Source organism: Protopterus annectens, chromosome 2.part1 (genome assembly GCF_019279795.1).
Source record: "Protopterus annectens isolate FY-2018-M chromosome 2.part1, PAN1.0, whole genome shotgun sequence".
Classification (NCBI taxonomy): domain Eukaryota; kingdom Metazoa; phylum Chordata; order Ceratodontiformes; family Protopteridae; genus Protopterus; species Protopterus annectens.
Window position 1 is genome coordinate 69018939 of NC_056729.1, and position 25974 is coordinate 69044912.

The 25974-nt window shown below is 43.2% G+C and overlaps 1 protein-coding gene across 2 annotated transcripts in view; it reads right to left on the reverse strand.

Moving 5' to 3' along the window:
* NCAPG2 (non-SMC condensin II complex subunit G2) overlaps nt 1-25974 on the reverse strand; it is a 1874483-nt gene that overhangs the window by 715333 nt on the left and 1133176 nt on the right. For both annotated transcript variants that reach the window (XM_044062031.1, XM_044062030.1), the window contains exon 20: nt 7637-7753. In XM_044062031.1, the coding sequence (XP_043917966.1) occupies nt 7637-7753 (117 nt within the window). The remainder of the gene's footprint in view (nt 1-7636; nt 7754-25974) is intronic.

Sequence of the window (25974 nt, forward strand, 5' to 3'; positions counted from 1 at the left end):
AACTCCGACCGACGCCTAAGCGTTCGTCGGTTGAAAGAAGCACAGGCCGAACAGGCTGCTACGTCGTGGGCTGGGCCTAAACAAGGCAGACAATAAGAGTGGAAATCTTTATGAGGTATTTGTTTCCCACAGGTTAAACAATTATTAACTTTTTCTGACATCGGCTGAGGCAAGAAAGAGTCCCCAACGGGGTACTTAGCTTTAGAAGTCTTCGAAGTAGTATTCGGTAGAAGTAATCTCTGGATCCGACCGACCGGCACTTGCGAACAGCTTCTGCTTGGCGCACGCGCAAGAAAGACTGAGGAAAATGGCGTCGGCTGATGCTTTTATACCCGAAGACCAACAGAGATGACGTCGGGTGAAGTGCGACATCAGCCGGACCCGGACTTGGGAATCCGGCCGACTGAAGGGCTGCCTGACGACAGGACAACCCAGTTGTTATGACTGCAGATGCATCCATGAAGGACATCCTGTACTGCAGCTGTATTAGCACTCGAACATCTACATTTATGGTAGGTACAAAACTGTACTATGTTCATCGTGCATACAGCTGCAGTAATCACATATGGGTAGAATCCCAAAGCTACGCACAGGGTGGTAGGCACTAGGTGGAACTGGGATGAGCCAGAATGCCCTGCAATACAGCAGTGGCAAAGCCTGCTCTAGTTTTGGAATATAAAGGCAGGTGGTAGTGTTTTGTGAAGGTATGCACAGAACTCCAAGTGGCTGCCTCCAAAATATCTTTGGTAGGAACTCCTCTGAGGAAGGCTGTAGAGGTAGCTGTGGCCCTGGTGGAGTGGGATCTGATGCCTGTAGGGACAGATTTCCCATGATAGGAGTAACAAAACCGTATGCAGTGGCCAATCCATTTTGAAATTGTCTGTTTGGTCACTGGCTTCCCTTGAGCTCCTACAGCATAGGACACAAAAAGTTGTTGTGATTTCCTAAAAGACTTTGTTCTGTCCAAGTAATAACGTAGCTGTCTATGGATGTCCAAAGAATGCAGCAGCCTTTCCCCTTTGTTTTGAGGACTGGGGTAAAAGGTAGGCAAGTGTATGGCTTGATTTAAAGCTACCCTGGATACCACTTTAGGCATAAATGATGGGTTGGTTCGAAGGGAAACCCTGCCCTGATGGAAAATTAGAAAGGGCTGCACAGCCATGAGGGCTTGCAGTTCCGAAACCCTACGAGCTGAGGTAATGGCCAGAAGGAAGGCTGTTTTCCAGGACAAATATTGCAAATCTGTTGAGGCAGCTGGTTCAAAGGGAGGCAATGTTAATTTTTTTAGAATATAATTAAGATCCCAGGCTGGGACTGGTTGTTTCCTTGGTGGTCTTATATTCTTAGCCCCACTGAGGAACTGTCTTAAGACTGGGTGAGAGAATAAGGGTGGATCCGTGTTGAATTCTGCAGAAATGGCTGAGGCATGGATTTTTATGGAGGAAAATGAGAGTCCACTGTTCAGCAGCTCAGCTAGATACTTTAATACCTGAGGTAAATTTAGTTTTGTATGGTCCTGGCCTTTTTTCTCATTCCAAGAGCAAAACCGTTTCCATTTTGCTGAGTAAGCCTTTCTAGTAGATGGCCTTCTGGCCTCCAAAATGACATCCTGTACCTCTTTGGAGAGTAAGGTCTGTTGAGGTGTTAAGGAATTTTCCATGCAGCGAGATTGAGTGTTTTCAGCTGACTGTGAAGAGTTTTGTAGTTGTGCTGAGTCAGCAGAAGAGGCATTAGAGGTAGGGACCAGGGAGGAGTATGTGTTAGGCTCCTCAGGAGTGGGTACCAGTGCTGTCTTGGCCAGTCTGGAGCAATCAGCATCATCTTCGGTCTGTCTGCTCTTGCTTTCAAGAGCACCTTGGGCAGAAGAGGCAGAGGTGGGAAAGCGTAGACTGTCCATGCTGTCCAACTGAATGAAAGGGCGTCCACTCTCCAGGCCTTTGGATGGAAGGTCCTTGAACAAAACTTTTCCAATTGATGATTCCTGTGGGAGGCGAAGAGATCTATGTCTGGCCTTCCCCACGCTTGGATTATCTGTGTAAACACCTGAGGATGCAACTTCCATTCGTGCGGATCTGTCATATTTCTGCTTAGACTGTCTGCCAGCGTGTTTTCCAAACCTGGCAAGTACTGTGCTTGAAGTTCCATTTGCCATTCCAGAGCCAAGTTCCAAAGTGTCATGGCTAGTCTGCACAGGGGGTATGAATGTGTTCCTCCTTGTTTGTTTATGTACCACATTACTGTGGTGCTGTCTGTTCTTATTAATAATTGTCCTGGATGCAGGAGGTCCTTGAATGCTGTAATTGCATTTATCACTGCTAGCATTTCTTTTTGGTTGATGTGAAGGTGCTTTTCCTTTTGGGACCATTTGCCCTGAATGCACCTGTCTGTCATGTGTACCCCCCAGGCGTAATCTGAGGCGTCTGTTGTGATGACTTGATTTGCTTGAGGCTTGCAGAATGGGAGACCTGTGTTTGTTTGACATGCTTGGGCCCACCATAGAAATTCCTTTTGCAAACATGGAATTATTGGTATTATTGTTTCCAAATTGTGGCTGTGCTGAGACCACAGGTTTTTTTAGGTACCATTGAAGTTTTCTCATATGCAACTTTGCACATGGGATTAAAAGAATGTAAGATGCCATGAAGCCCAGAGCCTGCAGGATTTTCCTTGCAGTAAGCCTGGTACAATTTGCTAGTATTTTGAAGTACTGAGTTAGTTGCCCCTGTTTTTCTGGCATAAGGTAGGCCATCTGGGTGTTTGTGTCCAAGTTGGTACCCAGGAAAGTTATTTTCTGAGATGGTGTAAGCCTGGATTTCTCTTTGTTGATTGTGTATCCCAGAGAATTCAGTAACCGTATTGCATAAGGCAGATGTTCCAGAAGTTTGTGCTTGCTGTCCGCTTGGATCAGGCAGTCGTCCAAATAAGGGTAAATTTGTATCCCTTGAAGTCTGCAGTAGTCTATTACTGATGCCAGGCATTTCGTGAATACTCTGGGCGCAGTAGATAAGCCAAAGGGCAATGCAGAGAATTGATAGTGGATTGAACCTGCAAGAAATCTGAGGTATCTTCTGCAGCTTTGTCTGATTGGGACATGCAGGTATGCCTCCTTGAGGTCCAATGTTACCAGCCAAAACCCCTTGCCCAGCATGGGAAGAAGCTGCTGTAATGTGAGCATCTTGAATTTTGGTACGAGTAGAAATGCATTTAGGATGGATAAGTCCAAAATGGGTCTCCAGTCGGTTCCTTTCCTTGGTACCAGGAATAGTCTGGAATAAAAACCTTGACCTTGTTCGTGAGTAGGTACCTCTTGAATAGCTTTCATGTCCATGAGTTTTGAAATTTGTATTTGTGCCTCTGCCCTTTGATTGTGTGGCAGGTTTGGCATGCCTCTCATTTTTGGAAGAGTGTGAAAATGAAATCTGTAGCCTCTGTTTATAATGTCCAGGATCCATTTGTCTGTTGTGATAATATGCCAATTTCTTGTAAATAATGACAGCTTTGCTCCCAAGGGAGCTGCCAGCTGAGACTTGCTTGGCATGAAAAGGAGGAAGTCATTGAGTTTGTTTTCTGTATTGTTGTGCACTATCTTTCCCACCACTTGGTGCTGGAGTTTGCCATTGTCTGCCTCTATATGATACTTGAGATTGTCCTCTGCCCCTTGTGCGCCTGTATCTACCTCTTTGGGGCTTGTCTGTGGCTGGAAAGGACCAGTTTTTAGAAGGCCAATGTCTGCTAAAACGAGGTGGTTGTACCTGTAGAAAAGCCTTGACAGTTTGCATAGATTTAGCTTTTTCTTCCATTTTACGTAGCATTTCCTCAGCATTAGTACCAAATAGTACATCCTTTTGTAAAGGAGCATCTAGTAGTTTAGCTTTAACATGATCAGGCAAGCTTTGTTCCCTAAGCCAAGCATGTCTACGAATGACTGATCCTGTAACAGCAGCTCTACTTGAGGCCTCTAAGGCATCATAGCCACAATGTAAGGTGTGTTTACCCACTTGTTCTGCACTATGCATCATATCCTGTAATTCCTTCAAATCTGGTTGTTCAGGTTGAGACATTTTATTTCTTAATTGAGATAACAGAAACTGCTGGTATTTAAGCATATGAAAGTGACAATTTAAGGCCCTCATGGCTAGGGTGGCCGAGGTGTATACCTCTTTCCCCCACCTTTCTAAGGATCTAGATTCTCTTTCGGAAGGTAGTGGATTCTTGGCAGTAGAGGCCTTCATTCCCTTGGGGCCTTGAGAAATGGTTTCAGGGTCAGCATTATGGCTTTTGAAAAGAAATTGGTGAGAGTTAGGAACTCTGTAGTACCCATCAGGTTTGATTGGTGCAGGAGGCAGGGAATCCGGACTAAGACAAGCCTCCGAGTAAACATCATCAAGTATGTCCAAGACAGGAGGTATAGCCAGCAGTCTGTGTTGAGGTAACAAAAGAAATTCCCTAAGCCTTTTCTTGGAATCAGAAAAGTCTTGGCCTTCCCAATGGAAGCGCTCCCTCAAGGTGTGCAAGGTTTCCCCAAAGGAGAAATCCTCTGGGGGAGATACAGAAGGAATGGACCGTTCTGCATCCGAATCTTCATAAGGGGAGTACGAGTGCTCCTCTACATCAGAATGTTCTGAGAAAATGGAGCCCTGTTCAGAAGAGGGAGAATCTTCCTCCACTCTGGGTCTCTTGTCTGGAGGGGGTTGGGAACCCCAGATAAGGGTAATCAAATCCTCAGCCATTTTAAGCATCTGCTTTTTAGGCATGGAGCCTGGGGATGGGCCCTGAGCAACAGGCCTCTTGGGATGCATGGCTGATTTGGACTTAGTAAAGGCCTTAATGGAAAAGGAAGATGAGGGCCTAAAGACACCCTGGGTGGAAGTGGACCTGTCCACATTAGGAGACAACACTCACAGTGGCTTCGGTGGTTGTAGTTTGAGTAAGGGCCGAGGCACCTGCGGTCTCGGGTACAGAAGACACCGCCAAAGAAGTGTCGTCGGTAGTCAGGGACTGCAAAGGCGTCTTGCTGAGAACCGGACCACGTGCAGTCGGTTTTGGCGTGGTGTCGGTGGAGACCGCGGACCTCGCGTGTCGGTCCTTGTTCTTGCGTTTTTTTGGACAAAACGGTAGTCGGAGTCTCCGACGATATTTTATAATCAAAGGCTTTACCAAAATAATGTAGGGCGAACTCCGCCCGACACTTAATAGTGCGTTTATTGAAAGAAGCACAAAAGCGACAGCCCGAGACATCGTGGTCTGGGCCTAAACAAGGTATGCAGAGGGAATGGAAATCCTTATGTGGTATTTGCTTCCCACAAGAAATACAATTGTTAACTTTGTCTGACATCGGTCTGAGGCAAGAAAAGTTTCCCCAATGGGGTACTTAGCTTTAAAGAAGACTTCGGTTTCCAATTTTCCGTAAATTCAGGAGCTGGCCGACCGGCACTTGCGAACTGCTTCTGCTTCGGGCACCGCACGGCAAAAAAGACTGAAGAATATGGCGTCAGCTGTGTCTTATATACCCCTGTCGCGCTGATGTCAGGAAAGAAAGCGACAGCAACCGACGCCGGACCAGGACTTTGGAATTCGGCCGACCGAGGGACCGCTTGACGGCAGAGAACCCATATGTGATTACTGCAGCTGTATGCACGATGAACATCAGCACTGCACAGTGGTAGCTAATGACTGGAAAGTAAGGCTCATATGTGTACTCTAGCAAAATGAGAACTAGGGCCAATGTGACCTACAAATTTTATTTTGATAGGTAGTGATTTATTGAGTGCCTCTGTCCATTAGAGACTTAGGTGCCAGACCAGGGGTGAATTTCCAATTACCCATCCATTAGTCCAAGTTGCATTTAAGAAGGGACAGGAAGGAACTATGCTTTGCATGTTCCAGAGAATGGGAATTTGCTGACAAACATCTCTTTCTCTCTAACTTGTCCTATTTATAAGACCTGAATGTTGCTTGCAACATAATCAAGTAGTTCTGATGGTATTTATTTTGCAGATGTGCAAAAGGTTCATCAAAACAGGGTCCAGGGATGCCCTGTATGTCAGGCAAAGATTACATCAGAAGTCCTGTATAATATCGAGTAAAAAGACGGGGCTTTGAAGCAATCATTGTAGGACCTTGTGTTTACTCGTTTTTTTTTTTTTTTTTTTTTTTTTTTTTAAGAAACCTTTGTGGACATTCCAGTTGCTTCATGTGTCTGATCAGGTATATACCGAGGGGGAATTATACTCTAGGATAAGTATGATGACGGCAGAGTACAGTGGCATGATTACTTCTCTGGACCTAGATGTCATGCCATTAATTATAAATTAAGCAACAGAAAAGGATTTTCTTACTACCTTGAACACATACTGGTCGAAGGCTAGATTACTGTTCATACGAGTTCCCAGATTCCTGACTAGTGAATCAACTTTTAAGGGTGTTTTATTGATGATGCAAGTTACCCAGGGTGGTAGACTTTCCAAAAGGTACTGTTAATGCATTTCTTGGTATTGAGTTTTAAGCCATGGCTTTGGCACCAAGTGTTTGTCCGTATTAGACCTTCCAAAAAGGGTGTTCACATCCTGGGTGGATTCAATAACAGCTCCCTGTTTGCAATCACCTGGGAACTTGATCAGCCAAATGGATTTGGCATACAAGAACTGTAAATTAACTTTTGACAACTTGCCCAACAGCATACTATGGGCTGTCAATTACAAAAGTAATTGACTTACATTATTCTTAGCACTTTGTACTGGGAGAGGGGAGAAGAAATACAACTGAAACATAAACAAAAGTAAATTACTCACTTCTGAATGTAACACTGAAATGCACACAGAAAGCTTATTTTGGGAGATGAGCTGAAAGACACACAAGTAGCACTGAACCACAAAAAATGGTAATTAAACCTGAATACATAAAAGTCAGTTCAAAGTCTAAAGACCCCCATGTTAAGTCAATAGAGTGTCAAGATATTTGCAGCTAAATGCCAGCATTATACAGTCTTTTAGGAACACACAATGGCTTGTGGGATATCAAGAAAGAGGCTAAGAAATCCAAATCATGTCAAAATGATGGACCCCCATGTTGGCATAACATAAACAAAAGAAGCAGTTATAGCGCCAGAGGGATATTAACACGGGCATACTGAAATAAATGTGTTTTTTCCCCAGTTTTTGGGTGACATGGACTAAAAATCCAGGATCCAGACAGGACTGCATATCACAGACGAAGTGATATTATAAGATATCCTACATGTTTGAACAACTTGGTCAACGGGGCAAGAAAATGATCACACTGGCAAGCCAAATGAAGGCCAGGTAAAGGTTATTTGTTAATAAAAGCTAAATCTATGCAACAATGGCCTGAAACAGATTGCAAGCATTTAGCTTTTGTAATCTGTTAAAACATTTAAGCTAAAAAAACTCAACATCTTTCACTGAATGAAGATATTTGGGGGAGGGGGCTGAAGACTAGCACAACCAGAAGCATTAAACATGGAAAAATATTCTAAAGTACCCAATGCAATTAGTCATATTGAAAAACCCAGGAAGTCTAACAAGGCAACTAATTTGATTTAGAATAAGTCATTTAGTTTACATGCACTTATTAAAAGCTAATACAAGTCCCATATTGACAGAAAAAATCTGCATACCTTATGTTGAAGATGAACACAGAGTCGGCAGTGCAAGCAGAAGGCCCTTAGTGCTGTATCATGTTTTATTTTTTGTGGCTGTCTGTCAGGAATTTTGATGAATAAATACAACTCATCCTGCAACAGAATATAGCAAATTTAGTATTTAGAAAGGGACAGGATAAATAGGCAAGTTCTATTAAACTTGGCATTTTCACATTCAATACCTTACATTACTAAAATGTTTACTTTTGCTGCTTCAGATGGGGTGGGATAAATGTACTTAAAATCTCATGTCAGTGAATCTTGAGCTCATATTTAATAAAAGCTATGTTAAGTTACACGTCACAGCTCATATGGGTTACGCATTTCATTTAACAAACATAAGTTATACTTGCACAGTCTTTAAATCAGGTCTGTGGTGCAGAAAGATAAAGCTCCAAATACAGCCTGGATAACCCAGGACCAACTAGATTGCTTCGTTAACTAGGGCAGGTTGGAGTGAATGTTCATAGTTGGGTAAGCCCATTCTGGGCAGACAGGGGCAGCTTAATCCACTGCACTACTGAAACCTAGTGGAGGCTGGTCACCAAAACTTAAGGGCAGCAAAAATGTGATGGGACACACATCTACCAACAAACAGCAAGTCAGCACTACAGCAGCAATTACCAGCGTATATGGAACACCCAAAGGCTGGGCATGTCGATACCTCTACCTTAAAGTTGCCATTGAGACTGTGGAGTTGCAGCATGAAAAATTCTGATGGCTGCCTTGATGACAACCTCCTGCAATATTCCCTCACCAAAGGTGAAATGACTGGTCATGATCAGGTGCAAGAGGAGTAATGGTTAGCAGGTAAAAAAATACAAAGAGAGAGGGAATAACAGACACAGCTTTTAAGCACAAAATGTGTGTTTGTACTTTGCATGCACAGATTTAATTCCACTCATCAAAAGCCTTACTTTATATTACTCTCACCTACACTATGATGGAGAAATGGTATTAAAGCAATGAAATTGACATGAATTAGGGCAATTTTCATCTTATGAATTTCTGACTTGGTTCACCAACTTCAACGTTCTTCCCATTTTGCTATAGAAAAACCTTTGTAATATGACAGTTCACCATACTGACTAAAGTGTGATCTGTCTTCTAAAGACTAATTTTAAAGCATGCAATTTCCTTTCAAGATTTACAACGGTATGCTTCCTATAAAACTCTGTAGATGATTTCTAAAGCTACAACAGCATGAGGTATAACATATCATATGTATATTTATTGTGAACCAAATGGCAAAACACTGACCAGCCTAATGGTGATGATGTAACTAGTGGCAGTCCCTACAAACACAAGATTGCACCAGGGCAGCTAGACTATTACTAAATCTGTCAGGAGAAAATATCATGAAACTGCTATAAACTGCACTTAGCTTGTGATTTATTATAGAAAGACACGAAGACCATGTCACCTTTATCTTGTGTGTACTGCACAGAATGGGCCTGTATGGGGGGGTTGCTGCTAACATAATTAAAAACATTTTTACAAAAAAAATGTATTTTCTTTAAATTTGTTATTCTAATGCAGTGTCAAACTCAACAGACAGATATATTTTGAATATGTACTGCATTTCTAACCCTGGAGATGCATACCACTGTCACACCATAATGTATAAAGTACAGTTGTGTACACTTACCATAAATGTAGATGTTCGAGTGTCTTCACTGTTGCAGTCATCACTGTAGGGTTCTTCCTGCCGGCAGGCAGTCCTCGGTCGGCCAGAATCCTAAAGTCTGGGTCCGGCGTCGGCTGTTCAGTCATGCTCCCTGACGTCAGAGCGCTAGGAGTACAAAGCTGCCAGCCAACGCCATGTTCTCCAGTTTTTCTTGCCCCAGATGTCAGGTGCCCAAAAATGAAGGTCAATAGTAAAACAAAAAAGTAACATACAACAAACCCCATACCCTGAAGCAAATACACCTTAGAAGAAGGGTGAAGTAGGAACCACACTAATGAAAGTATAAGAGGGGACAGGAGGGAGGGTAACCCAGACTGCAACAGTGAAGACACTCGAACATCTACATTTATGGTAAGTGTACAGAACTGTACTATGTTCATAGTGTTTTGCAGTCATCACTGTAGGGTTGAATCCCAAAGCTGAGATAAAGGGTGGTGGTTATAGAGTAGAAGGGGTGGCTAGAAGGCCCTGCAAGACTGCAGAAGCAAAGCCTGCCGTAGACTTAGAGTAAAGAGGGAGATTATAGTGCTTAGGGAAAGTATGCACTGAACTCCAAGTTGCAGCTTCCAAAATATCTTTGGTAGGTACTCCCCTGAGAAAGGCAGCTGAAGTAGCAGCAGCTCTGGTACAGTGAGTCCTAATCTTTCTTGGGATTTGCTTTCCATGATGAGAGTAAAAATCTGATTCCATGAGCAATCCATTTAGAAATGGTCTGTTTTGAAATAGCTTTGCCTTGGGAATTTGTTGCATAAGAAACAAACAGTTGCTCTGTTTTCCTGATATCCTTGGTTCTGTCCAGGTAAAAACGGAGTTGTCTGTGTACATCCAAGGAATGCAAGATCCTTTCCCCCTTATTTTGTGGATTAGTGAAAAAAGTTGGCAGGTGAATAGTTTGATTTAAAGCCACTTTAGAAATCACTTTAGGCATGAAAGTAGGATTAGTCCTTAAAGACACCCTATCTTGGTGAAAAATAATACAAGGCTCCACAGCTATGAGTGCTTGTAACTCCGAGACTCTCCTGGCTGAAGTCAAAGCCAGCAGGATAGCTGTCTTCCATGATAAATACGTAATATCAGATGTGGCAGCAGGCTCAAAAGGAGGCAGAGTGAATTTTTCCAGAACATAGTTGAGGTTCCAGGCAGGTATGGGTGGTGTCCTAGGGGGCCTTAAATTCTTTGCTCCTCTGAGATATTGTTTCAGAAGTGGATGTGAAAAGATTGGAGGATCTGTATTGTAATGTGCAGAGATAGTTGAGGCATGTATTTTTATGGAGGAGAAGGATAAACCGTTATGAAGCATGCCTGTCAGGTAAAGTAAAATCAGTGGGATATTAGGAATGAGGGGATCCGAATCCTGAGCATGCATCCAGGTGCAAAATCTTTTCCATTTACCTGCATAAGATTTTCTAGTGCTAGGCAGTCTGGCTTCTAAGATGACATCCATGACCTGTTTGGGAAGGAAAGGATTAATCATAGACCCTGAATTCGCCAGGCTGCCAGGCTGAGAGTTTTGACATGAGAGTGCAGAACCTGGCCCTGGTGTTGGGACAAAAGATTTGGAATCTGAGGTAAAATCCAAGGTGGCTCCTGGGATAGATTCAACAGTGTTGAGTACCAGAATTGATGAGGCCAATTCGGGGCCAGTAAAATCATCATGTTGGGCTTGTCCTACTTGATCTTTAATAACACCCGTGGAAGAAGAGGTAGTGGCGGAAAGGCATACCCCGAGAGGTTTCTCCAACTGAATGATAGTGCATCCACTTTCCATGCTAGTTTGTGAAATGTCCTTGTGCAAAAAATCTGTAACTGGTGGTTGCGGGGTGATGAAAATAGATCTATGTCCGGGCAGCCCCAGGCCTTTGTAATCATCTTGAATATTTGGGTGTCTAGCATCCACTCGTGTGGGTCTGACAGATTCCTGCTCAGGCTGTCTGCCAGAATATTTTGTTTCCCTGGCAAGAACTGAGCTTGTAGATTCACTTTGCAAGCAAGAGCTGTGTTCCATAGAGTCATGGCTAGTCTGCAAAGGGGGTAGGAGTGTGAACCCCCTTGCTTGTTTATGTACCACATAACTGAGGTGTTGTCTGTCCGTATCAGTATTTGTCCTGGTTGTAGATCCCTGAAAGCCAAGAGGGCATTTTGTACAGCTAACATATCTTTTAAATTGATGTGTAGGAGCTTCTGATCCTCTGCCCAAAAACCTTGCAGACCTTTTCCCTGCAAGAGGGCTCCCCATGCGTAATCCGAGGCGTCCGTGGTTAACACTTGGCTGGCTGGAGGCAGACTGAAGGCTTTCCCTTTGTTGTGAAGACATACCATGGTCCACCATTGGAATTCCTTTTGTAGGCAAGGCAAGACAGCAATCTGTGTGTCTAGACTGTGGCAATGATGGGACCATACACTTTTTAGGTACCATTGTATTTTTCTCATATGTAGTCTTGCATGTGGTATGAGAAGGATGCAGGAGGCCATGTAACCCAAAGCCTGCAGGAATTTCCTTGCAGTTAGTCGAGTTATTGATGCCAAGGTTTTGAAAGTTGAAGCCAGCTGTAGTTGTTTTTCGGATGTCAGGAATGCCATCTGGCTTGTTGTGTTTAGAAGAGCACCCAGAAAAGTTATCTGTTGTGTGGGTGTCAAATTTGACTTTTTTATGTTCACAGTGAATCCCAGGTACTTGAGAAGATTTTGAACAAATTCCAGATGCAGGAGTAAGACATCCTTGCTGTCTGCTTGAATAAGGCAGTTGTCCAGATAAGGGTAAATTTGAATTCCCTTGAGTCTGCAATAAGCTACTACTGGTGCCAGGCACTTGGTGAAGACCCTGGGCACAGTAGACAAGCCAAAGGGCAGCGCAGAGAACTGGTAATGTTTCGAGCTGGCCTTGAACCTGAGGTATTTTCTGCACTCCTGTCTGATAGGGATATGTAGGTAAGCCTCCTTTAAATCCAATGTCACCATCCATGCATTTTTGCTCAACATTGGCAGGAGCTGCTGCAGAGTAAGCATCTTAAACTTTGGTATCTCCAGGAAAGTGTTTAAGACTGACAGATCCAGGATGGGTCTCCATGAATTTTGCTTTCTGGGAACTAGAAAGAGCCTTGAGTAAAAACCGTGCCCAGTCTCTGATTGTGGAACCAGTTCTATGGCTTCATAGCCATGAGGGATCCCACCTGGTTTAATGCTCTGACCATTGGTGTGTTTTGGTAGGTCTGGCCATTCGTTTGGTCTTGGCAAGGTATGAAAGTGGAATTTGTAACCCCTTGAAACTACATCCAAAACCCACTTGTCTTGGGTTATGTAAGTCCAATTTTGTTGAAAAAGAGAGAGTTTTCCTCCTAGTGGGGCTTCCAGGAGAGAAGTTCCTGGAGCCATGCAGGGGGAGTCATTGAGCCTGTTTTCTATAAGATTGAGGTCTGTCCTCTCCACCCCTGGGGGTGGAAGCACTCCACTGTCTAGGTCTGTAAGAGGTCTGTGCTTAGGCCCTCCCTCTGGAACGCCTATATGTACTCCTCTGAGGCTTGTCCGAGCTGGGAAAGGACCAATTTTTTGTTAGCCAATTTCTGCTAAATCTTGAGGGCTGAACTTGTAAGAAATCCTTAACTGTTTGCATGGATTTTGCCTTATCCTCCATTTTCTTTATCACCTCTTCAGCCTTAGGCCCAAACAAAACATTATGCTGAACAGGAGCATCCAGTAACTTTGCTTTCAATTGATCAGGTAAGTTTTGTTCCTTTAACCAAGCATGCCTTCTAATGACTGTGCCAGAGGCAGCCCCCCTGCAAGAGGCCTCCAAGGCATCAAAACCACAGTGTAAACCATGCTTCCCCACTTGTTCAGTGGCATGCATCAAATTGTGTAATACCTTATTATCTGCACATGCAGAAATGGTACCTAGCTTTTGTTTCATAACAGACAGTAGAAATTGCTGATATTTTAGCATATGAAATTGACAATTTAAAGCTCTAATAGATAAAGTAGCAGAAGTGTACACTTTTTTGCCCCATCTCTCCAAAGCTCTAGAATCCTTATCAGTCAGAAGAGGGTTTTTAGCAGAAGTGGCCTTAACCCCCTTAGGACCCTGAGAAATGGTTTCTGGATCAGCAGTAGGATTTTTGTAAAGGAACTGGTGGGAATCAGGAACCCTGTAATATCTATGGGGCTTAGCAGGGGCTGGAGGAAAGGAGTCAGGAGTTAAATTAGCCTCAGAAAAGGCATCATCCACAATATCCAAAATAGGCTGAATAGCCAGGAGTCTATGTTGGGGAAGAAGAAGGAAATCCCTAAGCCTTTTCTTAGATTCCGAGTACTCTTGTCCATCCCAGTGAAAATGTTCCCTCATGTCATGTAAAGTTTCCCCAAAAGAAAAATCCTCAGGGGGAGAAGCTGAAGGAATGGATTCCTCAGCATCAGAATCCTCATAAGGAGGGAAAGAATATTCCTGTTCAGAGGAAGACACTGAAGAAACAGATGTCTGATCAGAAGATTCATAATCCAATTCTTGCCTTGGCCTTTTGTCTGGAGGGGGATGTGAACCCCTAATCATGGTTAGCAAGTCCTCCGCTATTTTAAGTAGCTGTTTCTGAGATTTGGGTCCCGGATCAGAAGAGGCCTGGGCTGGTGTCTTAGATTTAGAAGGAGTCTTTGCTTTTGTCTTTGGCTTTGCCTTTATCAGAAGCTGTGTAGGCCTGAAAAAAATCCTCGGAAGCCGGTACCTGCACAGTGGCTCCGGACCCATCCGAGGGAGCATTGTCCGAAGGTCCTGCAGCTGGAGTGCTCAAAGGCCTAGCTGGCTCCTCGTGGGAGTCCGTTTCGGCAATCGGTTCTGAAATGGCCGACAACGGGGGCTGCAAAAGCGCCTCATTGACGACGGCCGAACCTGTAGCTGGCTCTGCTAGTAAAATGTTGTCTGATTTGGACCTCGGAGGCCTGTCCTTATCCTTGCGTCATTTGTGAACTCCGGTAGTCGGAAGCGTGTCCGACGACATTTTATAATTAAATCGCCTACCAAAGTAATGAAAAGCAAAATCGTATCTTTGCTTAATCGTACGTTGGTTAAATCTAGCACAAAACCGACAACTAGCTACGTCGTGGTCAGGGCCTAAACAAGGAATACAGTAAAAATGAAAATCCTTATGAGGTATTTGCTTCCCACAAGAAATGCAATTATTAACTTTTTCTGACATCGGACTGTGGCAAGAAAAAAGTTTCCCCAACGGGGTACTTAGCTTTGAGAAGAAGAAGTAAGTCTTCGGACTGAAGCACGAAAAAATATCATGAGTCAGCCGACCGGCACTTGCGAACTGCTTTCACCGCACGGCAAGAAATACTGGAGAACATGGCGTTGGCTGGCAGCTTTGTACTCCTAGCGCTCTGACGTCAGGGAGCATGACTGAACAGCCGACGCCGGACCCAGACTTTGGGATTCTTGCCGACCAAGGACTGCCTGCCGGCAGGAAGAACCCTACAGTGATGACTGCAACAGTGAAACACGATGAACATCTAGGTCTGCACTTACATAGATACATAAAACGGTACCTATAACAAGGAATTATATTTAGATAGATGGTAAATACTGCACTTAGCCTGTCAAGTTGGGTTTTAAGGACTTGCAAGTACTGCTCTTTAGATTTGTACAGACCCTTTTGCCCCTGTAAGTATTGGGTTTGTGAAAGAAAATATCACTTCTTTGGATAATATTAACAGTACAGCTGAGTATGGATCTCACAATACCAGATGTCTGACTTCACTTTGGGATTTGCAGCCAACATGGATAGGTATTGAACTCTGCAAAGTGCATATTACCTATACTAAGGTTTTTAACAACTCTGTTCAGCCACGCCAAAAAGATGCAATTGCAACCAGAGTGCTGGAGAGTCTCAACTTAGATTTGTAGACCAAAGGCTCACAAAACTCAGGCATTAATAACATCTGCATGACGGAAATAGCATCCAATCTATAGTGTGCAATTACAGGTCAGTCTCTACCAAACCAGTTAGGAAGATGCGAGTCTCAGATATTACATTTACTTTACCACAAAGTGTAAGATGTTATGTTTATAAGTAACAATATACATCACTTAAAATAATATTGGTAAGACACACTACAAAAGCAGACAACTAACACACATCAGCACCAGATATAAACACAAGTTATGTACTTACATCAACACTGCAGCGTCATGAGTCATAACAGTCCACTTCAGCACTAGTTTCAGGCAGCAGCAGCTTGGTAACTTAAGACCATTCTGGGCTCTAAAACTCCTTACCTTGCAGTCATAATGCATTGCATTTCTTCTAGTCTACTAATTAAGTTTGCTGTAAGAAAAACACAGATCCAAAGGAATTCAAAGGCAATCTCGGGGACATTCCTACGGGTCTCTCCACAAGAAAAGATTTGCAAAGGGAACATGGAATGTGGTGAGTTTGTTGATAAGAACAAACGTGGAGAGCATGAAGATCTAATGTTTGATAATTCTACACCTTTCTTATTGTACATGATCCAAGAGGGTGGAGGGAGGGAGCATCTACTACAGCAATCACCTATTTGACAACAGTACAGCTGTGTAAAATTTTACCATAACAGTAAATGCCCTTCTCTTCACTGTTGCAGTATTCTTCACCTTAGCGATTCTCCTGCCGAGGACAGCCTAAAGTCCGGCCAGTATACCAAAGGCTTTAAGATCTTGTATGTCCATACATCACGTGTATGCGCCCTGTTCAGGGCGTATGGCATAAGGCTGACATACGAATGCAGTTAACCAGAAGTGAACTGCCCCAGAGTAAAATCTCCATTAGACAAAGGAGACTATGCACACCGAGGAGAAAATACAGATGGAAAAGGTAGACCCTTGGCCAGGAAGGAAACCAAACAAAACCCAAAAGAAAAAAAACAGATGGAGGTGGGAGGGAAGGAGCAAATACTGCAACAGTGAAGAGAAGGATATTTACTGTTATGGTAAAATTTTACACAACTTTGCCATGTCCTTCTATATCACTGTTGCAGTATTCATCACCTTAGTGAGAGTACAAATGCTTAAGAGCCCTCAATGAACACATGTAGAATGGCTCTAGCAAAACCTGCTCTAGTCCAAGAAAAACATACCCAATTCATAGGGCTTAGTAAATGCATGCACTGAAGATTAAGTAGCAGCTTCACAGATGGAATTGGTGCCCAACTCCTTGAAGAAAGCACCAGGAGAGGCAACAGCCTAAAGGAGTGGGCTCTGACTGAAATAGACAGACTCTTGCCATGAAAAGTAGAACAAAAAGAAATGGCATTGGAAATTCAGGAGGAGGAGATGACTTGCTTAGAAAGAGCTAAACCTAATATCTTGGGATGAAATGATACAAAAAGCTGGTCAGATTTATGAATGGTTTTAGTTTTACCCAAATAATACTTAAGCTGTCTATGCAAAACCAAGGTATGAAGGACCCTTTCACTAGCAAACTGAGGCAAAAGAAAAAAAGGAAGAGAGTTGTACACTGCCTGATTTAGAGAACTCATTAAAAACCTTGGGCATAAAATAAGTATTAGTACGAAGGGACACCCTGTGCCTGTGAAAAACTAAAAGAAGGATAGTCGTAAAGGCCTGAAGCTCAGAAACCATCTGAGCAGAAGAGTAAACAAGCAAGTCTTCCAGGTACAATGTTACAGAGATGAAGAACCTGCAGGCTCAAAAGGAGCCTGGGTCAATTTTTCTAAAACAAAATTAAGGTCCCAAGGAGAAAGAATACGGTTCCTTGAGGACGCAAGATAAGGATGCCATTAAGAAACTGTTTGACTAACAAGCAAGATCCAAAAGAGGATTCAAGGGCAGACAGGCAGAAATATCTAACAGATGGGCCTTTACAGAAGAATAGGCCAAGCCAGACTGGAGAAACTCACAAAAATAGGAGAGGACCAGAGGGACCCCCACTGGGAAAGCGTCCTGGTTATGAGCATGGCACCAAACAGAAAATGTTTTCCATCTGAACATATATAAGACATTCTGGTTGCAGGTTTTCTTGCTTCCTATAAAATCCTAAGCACATCCTCAGAAAAGTGGTGCCTAAAAGGAATCAAAACCTAACTGAGCATGGATGAGTGACGTCTTGTCCTGTGTGAGCAGGTCCATCTTGTGAGATAACTTGTGGTGACTGCCCATACCCAGATGCATTAAGAGAGGGAACCAGTGTCGTCTTGGCCAAAAGGGAGTCACTAGCAAGATTTCTGGGAGTCCAGCTGAATCTTCTGCAGGACTATTTGAAGAAGGGGAAGTTGAAAGAAGGCAGAGAAACATCCCTTTCCAAGGAAAAAAAAAGGTGTGCATCTTCCACACTAGATGGCATGGCACTATGGAACAGAAAGGAGGGAGCTGCATGTTCAGAGGGTAGGGAAATGATCTACCTAAGGAATATTCCACCAAAGGACTATGTCTGGAAACCAGTCTCTGTGAAGAATCCATTTGGGAGCCTGTGTTTTGGACCTACTCAATAAAAAAGTCTGACACTTGGTTGTGCTCTGAAGAAATATACATTGTCTGAACAGTTAACTGATAACTGACAGCGAGATCCTATGCCTGAAGAGCCAGAGTGCAGGGAAGGCAAGACTTTGTGCCCCCCTGCTTGTTGGCATAACACATTATTGTGGTATTGTCCATGTAAACCTTCAGCGGGCCTGGAGACAGCACGGTGTGAAAACCTGAGGGGACAGAATGACAGCTTCCATTTCTCTGATGTGGATATGGTCTGACTTCTGATGGCGGGGGTCAAAGACCTTCAACTTTCAGGTAGCCCCCCCACCTCATGTCTGAAGCATTGGTGAACAGTTTTGAGAAGGAAACGGAGACTGAAAGGTAGGCCTGGGTTGAGGGCAAGTTGATGATCTACCACTTGAATTCCCACTTTAGACAAGGAACTGAAGCCAAACTGACTTGAGGTACCGCTGAAGCTTCCACATATAGTATGGCAAGAGCAAGCACTGGAAGAGAAGAAACCATGAATCCCAGGGCTTGAAGAAACACTCAGCCTGGAAAAGCAGGCAGACAAAGAAGACACTGAAAGAAAGCTATCAAGGATAGAACGTTCGGAGGTGGAAGAGAGGCCAACATTGGCACTGTCTGAACCCTGGAACCCAGCTACACATAATCCTGAGAGAGAGTCAGGAGACTTTTGAAAGTTGATAGTGAATCTCAGCTTTTGGAGGAGAGATATAGTGAACTCCAGATCCTTTAAAAGGCAACATGAAGCAACAGGTCATCTAGATAAGGAAAAATCTGAATCCTTGAAGCCTACAAAAGGCAATAAGACGAGCTAGGCATTTTGTGAAGAGCTTTCAGTCAGTAGGGAGGCCAAAGGGCAAAGTAGAGAACTGAAAATGAGAGGAAGAAACAGAGAAACATAAAAATCTCTTGAAAAGAGGGTGAATAGGAATATAAAGGTAAGCGTCCTTCAGATCCAATAATACAGGAAACCTGGTTTGAAGAGTTGTTGTGTCTTTTGGCTTTTCCCGGTTAGGGGTCGCCACAACGGAACTCCGGTCCGCTAATGACTGGTAGTTGATTTTTATGTGCCGAGTTACCAGCCCTGATGTACAACCTTCAACGAAGGTACGCCCATTCACGCATGTCTCCATGCAGAAGACGCTCTAGCTGAGAATCGAACCTGACAGCGTCTTACTGTGAGGCGACAACGCTAAGCATCCAAAAAGAAGGAACCTTGAGAAAGGTGTTGAGCAAGGAGGGATCCAGAATAGGTCTCCTAGTGTCCTTCTTTCAAGGGACCAGGAACATCCTGGAATAAATCCCTTTCCTACTTGTGAAGGAGGGACATGTTGACCAGGGTCCCAAGAAAATACGGAAGTTGTTCCAGAGGAGGCTGAGGAATCCTACTAAAGGAGGGAAAGACTTCCACACCATGAAGTAACCCAGAAGGATGACAGAACCCAATAATACAATATGAACAGATGCCAGTTTGGAAGACATTAAGAAAGCTGAAGGGATAAGGGAACCTGGGCAAGGGGTAATGGGGGCAAGATATCAAAAAGAAGCAAACTTGTCAGATAAAAGAGGCTTCTGAGCTATTAAAATTTCATTCTGCCATACTTATAAAACAAGATTTCAGAGCTTTTAAAGCCGGACCACTTCCTTTCCATCTGCTGTCTCTGATATTACCAATATATTTTGCAAAATTTCAAAGGCTTTGAAAGTGGCAAAGCGCATGGCACTCCCTAAACTTTTTTCTTCTGTAACTGGTAGTACATGTAGCAAATAAAGCTCTATGCACTATAAAGAATTATGATACTGTCTCCAATCATAACCATCTGTGCTCTCAACATGGATGCCAAGATTCACCTCAAAAGCTTCACTCACGTCTCAAACACAATATTCTGGTTATGATGGAGACATGATCATAATCTTTAGTCTCCTGTAGGGCAGTACTGCAGTACAGATCATGGCAATGAGGTAAATTAATCCAAAAACTGGGAATTTCTTATAGGGCCATTTCTTTCACGGATAAACTATGTCTGCTTAAAGAATTTTTTGAGTCAAGATATTCAAACGGTTATTAAAAAACAGGTCTATTTAACACGTTTATGATCGGAACCTTTAGTTAACACCAGTCGAACAAAATAACAATGTTAAATGTGTCTGTTTTTCCCATAAGCAAAGACCTTTGCCTGCAGCACATATTACAAAATTGTGAACCGATTCCTAGTGTAACTTTGAGAAAACACTGGACTCATGGTAGAACCTTGATCTATAAACCTTAAGATAGTAGTGCCCACATACTGAAAATCATTCAAATGTGATGCCAAGAAATGGGTCTGTCTCCACCTGGTTTAGCTGTCCTAAAAGACACTTTGTCATGTAATTCTCTTATAAATTCAGAATACTTTTCAGAGCTACATATTTCTAACCTTTGCACTACTTGAATCCATGAGATAAAGTTGCATCCTGACTGACCACTAATTTGGCATAATGCATATCAACAGTTTATGTTGTTGTGGAATGCATACATGATCCCCTAACACTCGCAACAATGCAGAAATTATTTTCTTCTGAAAATGCTACTGGGAAGAATTCAACTGCTTACCCATTTTATATCTATATATAGATATATATATATATATATATATATATATATATATATATATATATATATATATATATATATATATATATATATATATATATATATATATATATATATATATATATATACACACACACACATTTTTATATATATATATATATATATATATATATATATATATAGTTACACTTCATAATCTTGAATTACTGAAATCTTGAATTTCAGTAACCCAAGACCATGAAGCCGAAAACCAGAATGCTGAAAGTGCATAAGAGTGAATTTGAATATCTCGAATCTGCGCTTATGCATTTCTGGTATGTTGCGTGCAGTGTTATGGTGCCCGAGATTGCAGGTGAGAGAGTGTCTGTGTTTGTTTTTGTGAGTTGTATGTCTGGGTAAGGGTAGGGAGGTGTGAGTGTTGGATTTGCTGGGGTTTGTGTGTGTGTGATGTGCATTTGTGAGCAAGCGAGTGGAAGATGGCATGGTGTGAGTTTTTTTTTTTTATGTTATGTGTGACCAGGGAGTTGGTATATATAAGTAGGGAGTTGGAGGAGGGCTTGCCCCCCACATGGCTGGTGCAGGGGGGCTTCCCCCCTGCTTATATGTAGTGTAGGGTTGTGTGGTTTGTGTGCGGTGGGTGGAATGGGTGTGTATGTTATGTGGTGTATATATGTTCGTGATTGTGGGTTTCGGTATTCTGAATGGTTTGACTTTACAGTCTCGGGTTACTGAAATTCGTGATTTCAGTAATTCGAGATTATGAAGTGAAACTATATATATATAATGTACACACACACACACACACACACACACACACACACACGATTTTGTTATGCAACTTCACTTGGTCAGTTTGGGACTTTGTGCACAAGGGTTTACAGAAAGTACAGTTTTGTACCTACCATAAATGTAGATGTTCGAGTGCTAATACAGCTGCAGTCATAACAGATGGGTTCTCCTGCCGTCAGGCGGGTCCTCGGTCGGCCGAATTAAAAAGTCTAGGTCCGGCGCCGGTTGTCGTCGCTTTCTTTCCTGACGTCAGTGCAACAGGGGTATACAAGACACAGCCGACGCCATTTTCTTCAGTCTTTCTTGCCCCAGATGTCAGGTGCCCCCAGAAGGAAGGCAATATATATATATATATATATATATATATATATATATATATATATAAATATATATATATATATATATAAAAATATATATATATATATATATATATATATATATATATATATATATATATATATATATAAAATCATGCATTACAATATAATCAAAAACCAGTAGTTGCAAGCAAATACACCATAGAAGGATAACCCAATCAAGTTGTAAGATGAGGAGTTAGCCACTAGGTCTGTACCCAGAGGGGAAGGAGGGAGGGAAACCTGGACTGCAGCTGTATTAGCACTCGAACATCTACATTTATGGTAGGTACAAAACTGTACTATGTTCATCGTGCATACAGCTGCAGTCATAACAGATGGGTAGAATCCCAAAGCTACGCACAGGGTGGTAGGCACTAGGTGGAACTGGGAGGAGCCAGAATGCCCTGCAACACAGCAGTAGCAAAGCCTGCTCTAGTTTTGGAGTATAAAGGTAGGTGGTAGTGTTTAGTGAAGGTATGCACAGAACTCCAAGTGGCTGCCTCCAAAATATCTTTGGTAGGGACTCCTCTGAGGAAGGCTGCAGAGGTAGCTGTGGCCCTTGTGGAGTGGGATCTGATGCCTGCAGGTACAGATTTACCATGAAAGGAGTAACAAAACCGTATGCAGTGGCCTATCCATTTCGAAATTGTCTGTTTGGAAATTGGCTTCCCTTGAGCTCCTACAGCATAGGACACAAAGAGTTGTTCTGATTTCCTGAAAGGCTTTGTTCTGTCCAAATAGTAACGTAGCTGTCTATGGATGTCTAAGGAATGTAGCAGCCTTTCCCCTTTGTTTTGAGGATTGGGGTAAAAGGTAGGTAAGTGTATGGCCTGATTTAAAGCTACCCTGGATACTACCTTAGGCATAAATGGCGGGTTGGTTCAGGAAACCCTGTCCTGATGGAAGATGAGAAAGGGCTGCACAGCCATGAGGGCTTGTAGTTCCGAAACCCTAGGAGCTGAGGTAATGGCCAGAAGGAAAGCTGTTTTCCAGGACAAATATTGCAAATCTGTTGAGGCGGCTGGTTCACAGGGAGGCAATGTTAATTTTTCTAGAATGTAATTAAGATCCCAGGCTGGTATTGGTTGTTTCCTTGGAGGTCTTATATTCTAGCCCCACTGAGGAACTGTCTTAAGAGTGGGTGAGAGAATAAGGGTGGATCAGTATTGTATTCTGCAGAAATGGCTGAGGCATGAATTTTGATGGAGGAAAATGAAAGTTCACTGTTCAACAGCTCAGCTAGATACTGTAATATCTGAGGCAAATTCAGTTTTCTAGGATCCTGGCCTTTTTTCTCATTCCAAGCGCAAAACCGTTTCCATTTTGCGGAGTAAGCCTTTCTAGTAGATGGCCTTCTGGCCTCAAAAACGACATCCTGCACCTCTTTGGAGAGTAGGGTCTGTTGTGGTGTTAAGGAATTTTCCATGCAGCCAGATTGAGTGTTTTCAGCTGACTGTGAAGAGTTTTGTAGCTGTGCTGAGTCAGTAGAAGAGGCATTAGAGGTAGGGTCCAGGGAGGAGTATGTGTTAGGCTCCTCAGGAGTGGGCACCAGTGTTGTCTTGGCCAGTCTGGAGCAATCAGTATCATCTTCGGTCTGTCTGCTCTTGCTTTCAAGAGCACCTTGGGCAGAAGAGGCAAAGGTGGGAAGGCGTAAACTGTCCATGCTGCCCAACTGAAAGAAAGGGCGTCCACTCTCCAGGCCTTTGGATGGAAGGTCCTTGAGCAGAACTTTGTCAATTGATGATTCCTGTGGGAGGCAAAGAGATCTATGTCTGGCCTTCCCCACGCTTGGATTATCTTTGTAAACACTTGAGGATGCAACTTCCATTCGTGCGGGTCTGTCATATTTCTGCTTAGATTGTCTGCCAGCGTGTTTTCCAATCCTGGCAGGTACTGTGCTTGAAGTTCGATTTGCCATTCCAGAGCCAAGTTCCAAAGTGACATGGCTAGCCTGCACAGGGGGTATGAATGTGTTCCTCCTTGTTTGTTTATGTACCACATTACTGTGGTGTTGTCTGTTCTTATCAATAATTGCCCTGGATGCAGGAGGTCCTTGAAAGCTGTAATTGCATTTATCACTGCTAGCATTTTCTTTTGATTGATGTGAAGGTGCTTTTCCTTTTGGGACCATTTGCCCTGAATGCACCTGTCTGTCATGTGTGCCCCCCAGGCGTAGTCTGAGGCGTCTGTTGTGATGACTTGATTTGCTTGAGGCTTGCAGAATGGTAGACCTGTGTTTGTTTGGCATGCTTGGGCCCACCATAGAAATTCCTTTTGCAAACATGGGATTAGTGGTATTATTGTTTCCAAACTGTGGCTGTGTTGAGACCATAGGTTTTTTAGGTACCACTGAAGTTTTCTCATATGCAACTTTGCACATGGGATTAGAAGAATGCAAGATGCCATGAAGCCCAGAGCCTGCAGGATTTTCCTTGCAGTTAGCCTGGTACAATTTGCTAGTATTTTGAAGTACTGAGTTAGCCTCTCTTTTTTCTTTGTGACTCACTCCAGAAAGAATAATAAACAATACGGATGTTGATGCAGTATGTGTTTGCTGTTTTGCTGTCCGGGATCAGGCAATCGTCGGCCCAAATAAGGGTAAATTTTGTATCCTTGAAGTAGGCAATTACTGATGCCAGGCATTCATTATGAATACTCTGGGCGCAAGCAGATAAGCCAAAGGGCAGAGGTCCAATGTTACCAGCCAAGACTACTTGCCCAGCATGGGAAGAAGCTGCTGTAAGGTGAGCATCTTGAATTTTGGTACGAGTAGAAATGTGTTTAGGATGGATAAGTCCAAAATGGGTCTTCAGTCGGTTCCCTTCCTTGGTACCAGTAATAGTCTGGAAAAAAAACCTTGACCTTGTTCGTGAGTAGGTACCTCTTGAATAGCTTTCATGTCCATGAGCTTTGAAATTTGTATTTGAGCCTCTGCCCTTTGATTGTGTGGCAGGTTCGGCATGCCTCTCACTTTTGGAAGAGTGTGAAAATGAAATCTGTAGCCTCTGTTTATAATGTCCAGGATCCATTTGTCTGTTGTGCTAATATGCCAATTTTTTGTAAATAATGCCAGCTTTCCTCCCAAGGGTGCTGCCAGCTGAGACTTGCTTGGCATGAAAAGGGGAAAGTCATTGGGTTTGTTTCCTGTATTGTTGTGCACTGTCTTCGTCTCCTCTTGGTGCTGGAGTTTGCCATTGTCTGCCTCTATATAATCCTTGAGATTGTCCCCTGCCCCTTGTGCGCCTGTATCTACCTCTTTGGGGCTTGTCCGTGGCTGGAAAGGACCAGTTTTTTGAAGGCCAATTTCTGCTAAAATGTGGTGGTTGTACCTGTAGAAAAGTTTGACAGTTTGCATAGATTTAGCTTTTTCTTCCATTTTCCGTAGTATCTCCTCAGCATTAGTACCAAATAATACATCCTTTTGTAAAGGAGCATCTAGTAGTTTAGCTTTAACATAATCAGGGAAGGTTTGTTCCCTAAGCCAGGCATGTCTACGAATGACTGATCCTGTAACAGCAGCTCTACTTGAGGCCTCTAGAGCATCATAGCCACATTGTAAGGTGTGCTTACCCACTTGTTCTGCACTATGCATCAAATGCTGCAACTCCATCAAATCTGGTTGTTCGGGTTGTGACATTTTATTCCTTAATTGTGATAACAGAAACTGCTGATATTTAAGCATATGGAACTGACAATTTAAGGCCCTCATGGCTAGGGTGGCCGAGGTATATACCTTTTTTCCCCCACCTTTCTAAGGATCTAGACTCTCTTTCGGAAGGTAGTGGATTCTTAGCAGTAGAGGCCTTCATTCCCTTGGGGCCTTGAGAAATGGTTTCAGGGTCAGCATTATGGCTTTTGTAACGAAATTGGTGAGAGTTAGGAACTCTGTAGTACCTATCAGGCTTGACTGGGGCAGGAGGCAGGGAATCCGGATTACGGCAAGCCTCAGAGTAAACATCAAGTATGTCCAAGACAGGAGGTATCACCAGAGGTCTGTGCTGAGGTAGCAAAAGAAATTCCCTAAGTCTTTTCTTGGAATCTGAAAAGTCTTGGCCTTCCCAATGGAAGTGTTCCCTCAAGGTATGCAAGGTTTCCCCGAAAGAAAAATCCTCTGGGGGAGATACAGAAGGAATGGACTGCTCTGCATCAGAATCTTCAAAAGGGGAGTACGAGTGTTCCTCTTCATCAGAATGTTCTGAAATAATGGAGCCCTGGTCAGAAGAGGGAGAATCTTCCTCCACTCTGGGTCTCTTGTCCGGAGGGGGTTGGGAACCCCTGATAAGAGTAATTAAATCATCAGCCATTTTTAGCATCTGCTTTTTAGGCATGGGACCTGGAGATGGGCCCTGTGCAACAGGCCTCTTGGGATGCATGGCTGATTTGGACTTAGTAAAGGCCTTTATGGAA